Raw genomic sequence first — 10,140 nt, 5'->3', positions numbered from 1 at the left:
ATGCAAAATAAATCGTAAATCAACTTATTGGCGACTAATAACATTTCTTTGTTTTTAAACAAGCTAACATTACCATTGCAACTTCTAGTGATACATAGAGTGTTGTAAAAAAAGCCGTTTTAATTCCTCAATAAACTATATTTTATATGACACAAAAATGACGTTATGGCTATTCAAATACCCAAATTCCGTCTATGTGGAACTTTATCCTACCTCCATTAGATCATCAAAAAATGTTTTTTCTAATTGAGTTGACTGTTGACACATTTGTTTTTCCTATTTTTGGATTTTTTAAAAATATGTAATAATTTTGTTCTGAGGCGCTCGCATATTTGTTCAATACTTCTAACGRATCGTATTTTTTAAATTTTTATAGTTTTATCTATTTTTTCATCTATTTTACAGTTCACAAAACTCTTATTGATTATTATTTACACATTTGGAGTGAAATAGTTTTTCCATGMKCWACTATTATRACACAAAAMATGTATTTCACTTTTTAAGTATAGTTATAAAAAAATATTTTGTTACAAATATATATTTTTAGAGCAGAAAAAAATAAGCTTTTCAAAATTGCCATAGCCGCCTATGATTTCCATTTAAAAAAATACAAGTTTATCTTATTACGGCTAAACTAATAACTGAAAAAAATAGTTAACTAAATTATTAAATTCCTCGTAAAAAAGTGCCTGTATAATGTCTTTATTTCAAATCCGTATCTTCTATAATAACGAAGATATAAATTTTTTAGATTTCGCCAAAATGTCAACTTTTGTCTATAAGTCGAAAACAAAAGACGATAGCGGGATGCGGTTTTAACCAATATTATTTTCTCAAAAAATGAGCCCCAGAATGTATCACTCGTTTTTAGTTAAACCTCTTAGTTTCGGAGATTCCCTATTCGGACATCCAAAATGCAGCACCCTGTACATGTTACAAATTCTTAAAAGATCATTTAGAGGAGAATTAAACAGATAATAATTGTGTGCAAACGAAATTTTGAATAATTGGTTTGATCTACTATTATACTGTGGAACGTGAAAATTAATTAAATTTACTATTGAAGAATCATTAATCAAATTATTTAAAAGTTTATAAACAAAACATAAAGCCTGATATCTTCTTCTAATTTCAAGTGTAGGAAGAGACAAATAATTTAATGAAATATTGTAATTATCTTGCACATAATAAGGCAGCAACCATTTTATATATTTAAAAAACTTAAACTGTATTGCTTCAAGCCTACCAACATGAATTTTGTAATGCGGATTCCAGATTATCGAATGGAATTAAAATTTCTAAAATCACGACAATAACGTTTTATGCAGCCAAGTGCCTTAATAGCTCTACAAATGATAAATTCAAGGTGTTGAAGAAAAGTTAATTTACTATCAAGTAATATACTTAAATCTCTCACAGACTGTTTTACTGTAATTTTTGTACTATTAATAAAATAATTCGGTAGGGTTGGAGAGACACTTTTCAACATTTAAAAACATTTTGTTATTTGCACACCAGTCTTGTAACTTATTTAAATCGGATTGTAGACTGACATATCACGAGATTCCGAAACCTTTCTAAATATCTTAAGATTATCACTATCAAAATTACATCCTATATCATTAATAAAAATAATGAAAAGAAGTGGACCCAAAACAGATCCCTGTGGTACACATTTAAAAAAATCAAATGACAAGTGACACCCAACCACTTCAAACTTTTTAATTAAAACCTCGTTCAACTTTTAAATTACCCCCGAAATTTTGTGCATAGCCAACTACTTCCAAAGTCCGGCTTAGTCAAATCAAGCACTCGGGCCGAATCAAAACGATAACAAAACACAATCGATAATAACAATAATTGTTGCGTTTGTTTGCCGATGATAACCGAGACTCTCTCTTCGTGTATTTCCGGCGAAAGCGCGCCGGTTTGAGAATTCCGGTTTTCCAGTAACGGCGCGCTGCTCTGTTAAGGTGGATCGTAGTAACCTGTGCCGTGTGGTGACGCGTCAAACAATCAACATACGTTATAATATAGTATTTTTTCGGAAAAAAGTTTGTGACAAGTGAGCATCGCAATGTTTTGATTTGTTTATTGTTTGTTAACAATGGATTCCAACGCACTCTTCGTCGTTTTTTTGATTGGAGTCGTCTTTGCGCAAGGTAAGGCCGAGTTGAATCAACTTGGAAGATGCGTGATTTGAGTCAAGGTCGCGATGGGCTTTTGTTTCGAATTTTTTTTGTGGGGGGAGACCGGTTTATAGGGGCAGGTGGGTCTTTGTTACTTGGGAAACAGGTGGTTGGGGGATTATGGGATTCAAAGGGTGGTAGACAGGTACAGGGATGGACTTGGGATTAATTTCCTCACTTTTCAAACAAGACATTGTAATTTATGTTGGCAACGATGTTTACTTAACCTAATTTTGCGACATAACATTATGACATATTTTATTGTCATCAACTTAAAATTTTATTATAAACACTAATGAATTATGATGTACCGGAAATTAATTTTAGTACCAACCTCCGATCATAAAAGTCACTATTTGTTTTTACCAACTTTAAAAATAACCAAACTGGACTGAAAATATTTATAATTTATCTTATCTGATTCTTTTCAAAGATAAGATAAAAAGTAGAGTGAAAGTATTTTTTAAATGATGTTTGTTGCGGCTTAATTGAAAAACTCAATTTAATTAATTAAAGCTCGATTTTACTTTTATTCATGTTCATCGCAGCGAATCTTTACTCGAGGAAAGTAAAATACGAAAAAGAAGACTAAAAAATGATTTTAAACTTAATTAACGCTTTTATATTAAGTTTCTTGGTTTTTGCGAGAAATTACAGAGAAAAATGTTTATTTAGTAACGTTTGAACTAGATTTACTTTGGTTCTGATATTAATTATCGGGAAAGCTTTGAACTTTTTTATTTTACCAGAGTTTCTTCCACTGTAATTACTGGGATTGCAAAAATAAGAAAAGCGTCTTTAATTTTTCTCGAATATATCTTTTGGAAGGGCACATTTTCAGTGCCACCCAGTGTATTTTTTCCCCAGACAGCGCTTGTCCCTAGATCGTAGCTTCTAAAATCCCTAGAATTCTCTAAACTACTTACAATAAAAAATCAAAAAATAATATAACAATAAATTGAAATAAATTTTACTAAAGAAATAAAAAAATAAAACACAAGTCAATTAAAACAAATTCAAATAAATGTATATATTTAGATACCTACTTAATTTTTATTTATACTTATAAATTATGGGATTTTATTAATTTTAAATATTCGTCTAAAACATTAAATGAACTGCAATAATAATTAGTAAACTTGGTAACGAGAAAAATGCAAACGGCTTTTAGTGCACTTCCTATCTTGTTCTTTTTTTTTGTCTTTACACATAAAACTACAGAAAATATATTTTTGGTTTTCGCGTTACTATACAGGGTGCTCCGTCTAAACTCCACATTAGAAGTATTGGGAGTTGGAATAATCGTATTTATTTTAAAATTGGTACAGAGCCATAAACCATTAAGTCCCTCTAAATGAAAATATTTTCAAGATGGTGGCACTTCCGGTTGTACCGGAAGTCGGTCTCAACTTTCTTATTTTAAATGGAAAGGTATATTTTTTACTACGTTTTTGGAATAATCTGGATATTTTAAGAGAGTTTTCATCAGCTTTCCCTATACCTAAATTTAGCCGTTTTGGAAATATTTGGAGTTTTTCAAAAATTTTTGGATCTGCACCTTCCACTTTAAAAATCGGTAACTCTGCCATTTTTTAAGATTTTGAATTTGTTTTTTTGGCGTTTGAAAGAGAAAGCTTAGATCCTTTTTCTGGTGTTTTCAAATTTTGAAAAAAAATTAACAAACCATAAGATTTTAAGGTTAGTTTTGTAATAATTCAAATACTTATAACTCAATTTTTTCAAATGAAATACCCCAATTTTCATTTTACTAAATAGAAGAGAATTTAATTGTGCATTGATCTGTATTAAGATTCCCTATACCTAAATTTAATAATTTTCAAGTTATGGACTTTTTTTTAAGACTACAGAAAATTTATTATTATCCACACCCGTTTTCACATAGTTTGCTATGGAAATCAAAAATGTCAAAATTTTCTCTAAACAAACGTCAACAGTAAATTACTATTTGACAAATAGTGCCAAAATATGAAGAATCAAAGTAATGCAAACTTAATTATTATTACCATGCGATCATTATTTAAAGCTAACAAGTGAGAAAAAATTATTTTTGTTTAATGAACATCATAATTTTGTTACACTCTCCATAAATACAAAATAAATTAATTAAATCTAAGTTTGAGTAGCAAATAATTAGTCACTGAGAAACAATTTTGACATTTTTTTTGAAAAACTCCAAATATTTCAAAAACGGCTAAATTTAGGTATAGGGAAAGCTGATGAAAACTCCCTTAAAATAACCCGATTAATCCAAAAACGCAGTAAAAAATATAGATATAATATACACCCTGTATATACTACGCTAACTTGGCGAAGTTACAATATTCATATTAAAAATTTTTGTAATTTTTGAAACTGTGCCAGCAGTGTGAAAAAAAATTGAGATTTTCACTGAAAATGTAAAAAATCCCTAGAACTCGGGAAAAATTCCCTAATCTGGCATCACTGCATCGCACCCACACTTGTCCCATCGTCCCACGTGAACCCATCCCCCGCGTAGTCAGCCCCCTCCCTCCTGCCCCCTGGGGGGTAACAACCTGCCTCCGACCGGCCCAACGAAGCGTAACTGTCGAATGCGCTAGAGCGAGAATGGATTCCTATACAACAGGGCCGGTTTAAGGAGGAGAAAAGTCAGTTTCACCTGGACTTGAGTACGAATCCCACGATATAAATTTCACGCTCAGAAAATTTAAAACAAAGACTTTATTATTATTTTTTTATTCGTTTTTATTTCAAATAAATGATGACTAATGAAAACTACTGTAAATCTGATAATTTCTCAATCCCCACTTTGGGCTAATCTCCAAGTTCAAGTTTCTCCATCATTCTGATAAGAAATGATTTTTAAACGTTTGATAACAACAACAACGTCATAAGTTTGAAATTTCCTTAGATAACTAGATCCCGGTTAAGAAATAAGGTAACATTAGAGTCCGTTAGTTATCCAAGTTTGAGTTTATCCTCCCACCGAGATTAAATCACCGAAATGATTGCATAAACGAGCAAAAAGCCACGTCGATTCTCTTCGAGGAGAATGCAAAAAGCTGCGTCGAAATTTAGTGAGTCGTACATCTCACACGTCGCTAGCAAGGGGACAAAATCCCGGAGTTTAAGATTAGAGTCGCTCCGGGTAACTCCCATACCGGAAGATTGATCAGAGTGTTGTAGTTGTCGAGTTTACTAACAATTGCGGACGGTGTGTTGAGACCAACGGACCGAAACGCAGACGAGATGGATTTTTTGGATTTTTTCCGGTTTTGGGATTTGAAAATGGCGGAAATTAACAAAATCGCACCAGCGCTAACTTTCCTGAATTATTGTAACATTTTTGATAACTATTTTTATAAACATATCTTTGTAAAACACTAAATAAAAAACCGTTTTTATTTTGGAAAAAAAATTTAGTATCATAATCTCAAAAGTGTAAACAATTAATTAAAATATTTTTTGTTTGGCATTGCTCCTTTACAACCTTTAAACATTTATTAATTTATTTCCAAAACTGGTAGTTTACTCGAAATTTTTTTTTAATCCTTTAAGTCAAACATTTTTTTAACAAAAATGTGTAAGTTTTACAAAAAAAAATGCAGAGCAACAATTCTTGTAACAAAGTCGTTGTCTAAAAAAAAATTGTGGTAGGTTTCCATTAAAAAAAAAGTTACTATGTTTATCTCGTAAGTATAAACAATTAATTAATATTAAAAAAAAAATTTGACAGTTTTGCCAGAATAACATCGTTTCCAGACTTTTGAAACACCCTGTATAGAGTGTCTCACGTAAGACTTTCGGGTCTAATATCTTATAAAATTTAAAATGTAGACAACTTAGAAGATTCAATTATTATTAATAAAATTACTTGAAGATAACAAACATAACTTTAATACATATTTTTCCATTTAAAATGAAGTGAAACTATTATTATCTTAGCACTGAAAAATAGTTCTCTACACAAAAAATAACTGAATCACTCGTCTAAATGAGTAGAAATATGTCAATTATGTTGTTTTGGCTTAATTTTTGAAAGAATTTTATCAAAGTTAACTCTAAAAAAATAGTTTAAGTACTATTTTGTACAACCTTGAAAGCATGAGGTAAATTAAGTTAGAACACCTTTTTACGACTTAAGGTAAATTGAGTCAAAAACTCGAAAAATCCGTAATTTTTTCTTGACCAAATAACATTTTATGCACTTTTTTAAGTCTTTAACACCTCTAGAAAAGCAAAAAATGTTAAATGGGTTAATTTTAAAGTTGAATTTTTTTTGGATTTTTGTCGAAATTGTGGTCGATTTTTGGTACCCGGAGCGGTCTATTGCCAATAACTCCGGACTTATTGATAACAACCTTTTATATTTGGTACCGTTGGAAAGAAAATTTAATTTTCTATTGTACACAAAAAAAACAGTATTCTACGATAAATAGTTATCGAGAAAATTTGTGATAATTGTTTTAGAATAATTCTATTACTATTACTCAAAATTAATTGAAGACCAGTGGCGCAGGAAAAGATAGAGTTTAGGGGGTGTTTATCTATCTAAAAAAATGCGCACTTATTTATATATACAGGGGATTAAAAAATATTCTGTTACTTTGCGGATCTATGTTTATTAAGATTTTTTTTGTTTGTTTTAGTCCGTACTACTACCTCCTGAAATATTTCTTTTTTTAACACCCTCTATACATTTCATGCTACTTTTACTTTATTATACTTTATATTACTTATCTTTTGTTTACTTATATCTATTTCACTAATAGACTTATGTAAATCATTTGTATTATTAGCAATAATAACAATAATTAATAAAAAAAAAATTCCTTGATTTTTAATGCAAAACTTACCTTTTATTTATATTACTTTTAACTTACCTTTTGTGTGCTTATATACTATTAACTTTTTCACTATTTTCACTTTTGTAGATACTTGTTTCAAAGTTCGCGCTCTTATACGCCCGCCATCTATTGGTGCTTATTTTAGTTAGTATTGTGCGCTTTCTCTCTTATACTTATTAGAACATGTGCACATGTTTTAAAGATCGCGCTCTTATGCGCCCGCCCTCTTTTGACATTTTTTTGAATTATATTTAAATTTGAATTTGAGAAAAATTGCCGACTTGACCGGGGCTCGAACTCGGGACCTACCTGCTGGAAAGCGGGACCTTATGCCGCTGAGCCACCACCGCCGCCGATAATTTCAATGTTTTCCTTCAATATATTTTACACAAAATTTTTCAAAAATTTATTTTTCGCATTTTTACAATGTTTTTGTGCTTTGTCAAAATTTTGGGCTATTTTCGGTACGCGGAGCGGTTTATTGTTAATAACTTCGGAACTATTAGTGATAAACTCTCGAGTTGGGTATCGTTGGAAAGAAAATTAAATTTTCTATCATATACGAAAAAGATCAGTGCTCTACGATAAATAGTTATCGAGAAAATTTGTGCTAAAGTCAAAAATATCAAAAATTTATATACGTCTATAACTTCAAAACTATCACGAATTTTGGAGTTTTCTTGACGCCAATCGATTCCTCGGAACATTTTACAAGTGTCTACGTCAAAATATGTTATCACTGAGGTGCATAGTAAAATAAAAAAACTAAAAATTTGTTAACACTAGTTGCGATATTAATCTCTACATACTAATTAATCTATACTATAATAAATACGAAAGTCTTAGATGGGACAGTCTGTACCTACAATTTGGAAAAATATTAAGAGCTAGTTTTATTTTTTCATTTTTTTTATTTTCAATTTTTGTGGGACATGAACGTCCTAAAACTTTTCGGTTTCTAATGTTTCTAGATTTAAAAATTCTAGATTTTTTTTACCAAATTTTGTGTATTTTAGTTTATTTTCCACAAAATTTAACTGTTTTTTACTTTAACATAAAAGGTCAGAGTCACCCAAAACCAACCGATCTCTAGATTCAGATTTATAGTTTATTTTTTTTTGTTTAATTTCTCTACAAAAAACTTCAGCTCGGATGAGTTTGGGTGGCTCCGCCCACTGAGATGGGGATGGGCGGAGTCACGTAAAACTGTCCGGTCCCTTTAAAGTTTCATTTTTACGAGAAAATCGAAATTTCTACTGTGTTATAGTTTGAAAAATTGTGGCATTCCGGTGAACGTATCCGTTGTTTAATTGATTAGAAAGTCGCCTGTAGAAATGTCATAAATTTATCTATCAATAACTCAAATCTCACTTTGTCCTTTTATGAATGGGGAAAAAGCGCCCTTTAAAGCCCTTTCACGTATTCAGTATCACGGTGAAAACATTTCCACATCAAGTCCTCGTCGTTCGATCGACTTAATCGTGCATGGCCTACGCCGATAACAATTGACACACAATTAACTCTCGAGCCGTTATTAATACCGATCTGGCCCCAATTGAAAACGCTTGGTACACCGCCAGATAAGTCCCTCGAAGTGCACAATGTCGGATTGGAAACAATGGTGATGATTTAACACTGTTATTGTTTATCTTGACGTTTCAATGGTGTCTCACTGTCAACAAACCCAACTTTTACTAATTTAATTATTAAATTTCGGCTACCTGGAATAATCAGGATACGAACTGCGAACATTAATTAATTAAAACTTGGCGCTTAAAGTCTTAATTGAAGATGAATCGATTGTTATTGCTTCATTTAGTTTTATTATCGATAAGCGCGGTTCATGAATTTCACAATTTTCAAACGGGAACTTTCTTGACATATTGAGGGAACGTAAGCGGGCGCAATAATGCGCAATTATTGGCGAAAATATGCACACACGATCGACTTTACTTCAAAGACGAAAATTGGGGCAATTTAGCATTATTTACGGAATTTATTTGCAAAAATATGTTTCAGGATTTTGGCTCGGATGAGTGCCTCAATATCTAGGGTGGTTTAGTTGGCGAACAAATTAAATGCACACAGTAAAAATAATAAATGCACAGTAAAATAATAAATGCACAGTAACAACAATAAATGCATAGTAAAAATAATAAATTCAGAAAACAAATAATAAATGCATCGTAAAAATAATAAATGCACAGTAAAAACAATAAATTAGAGTACAAAAAAAAAGCATCGTAAAAATAATAAATGTAATAAAATAATAAAATAATGAATGTATAGTAAACTAATAAATGCACAGTAAAAATAATAAATGTATAGTAAAATAATAACTGCACAGTAAAAATAATGAATGCATAAAAAATAATGAAAGCATAGTAAAAATAATAAATGCACAGTAAAAAAATAAATGCATAGTAAAATAACTGCACAGTAAAAATAATAAATGCACAGTAAAATAATGAATGCACAGGAAAAAAAATAAATGCACGGTGAAAATAATAAATGCACAGTGAAATCAATAAATGCATAGTTAAAATAATAAATCAGAGTACAAATAAAAAAAGCATCGTAAAAATAATAAGTGCACAGTAAAAATAATGAATGCATAGTAAAATAATAAATGCACAGTAAAAATAATAAATGCACAGTAGAAATAGTAAATGCACAGTAAAAACAATAAATGCATAGTCAAATAATAAATGCATCGAAAAAATAATAATTGCACACTAAAATAATAAATTCAGAGTGCAAATAAAAAATGCATCGTAAAAATAATAAATGCACAGTAAAAATATTAAATGCATAGTAAAATAATAACTACACAGAAAAAACAATAAATGCCCAGTAAAAACCTTAAATGCATAGTAAAAATAATAAATCGGAGTACAAATAAAAAAAACATCGTAAAAATAATAAATGTAATAAAATAATGAAAGTATAGTAAAAATAAAAAAAGCACAATAAAAATAATAAATTCGGAGTACAAATAATAAACGCATCGTAAAAATAATAAATGCACAGTAAAAAAATAAATGCATAGTAAAATAACTGCACAGTAAAAATAATAAATGCACAGTAAAATAATGAATGCACAG

General features: G+C 30.1%; 1 protein-coding gene across 2 annotated transcripts in view; it reads left to right on the top strand.

Moving 5' to 3' along the window:
- Nucleotides 1–1,945: 1,945 nt before the first annotated feature.
- Nucleotides 1,946–10,140, top strand: part of LOC123009072 (fasciclin-3) — a 113,261-nt gene continuing 105,066 nt past the window's right edge. For both annotated transcript variants that reach the window (XM_044405191.1, XM_044405192.1), the window contains exon 1: nucleotides 1,946–2,162. In XM_044405191.1, the coding sequence (XP_044261126.1) occupies nucleotides 2,108–2,162 (55 nt within the window). In that variant the 5' untranslated portion in view covers nucleotides 1,946–2,107. The remainder of the gene's footprint in view (nucleotides 2,163–10,140) is intronic.

The sequence above is a fragment of the Tribolium madens genome, unplaced genomic scaffold (assembly GCF_015345945.1).
Source record: "Tribolium madens isolate multiple individuals breed KSU strain unplaced genomic scaffold, Tmad_KSU_1.1 Scaffold_71;HRSCAF=194;Tcas5.2_LG6, whole genome shotgun sequence".
NCBI lineage: Eukaryota > Metazoa > Arthropoda > Insecta > Coleoptera > Tenebrionidae > Tribolium > Tribolium madens.
The sequence above is the reverse complement of the archived record's forward strand: the minus strand, read 5'-3'. Positions and strand labels throughout refer to the sequence as shown.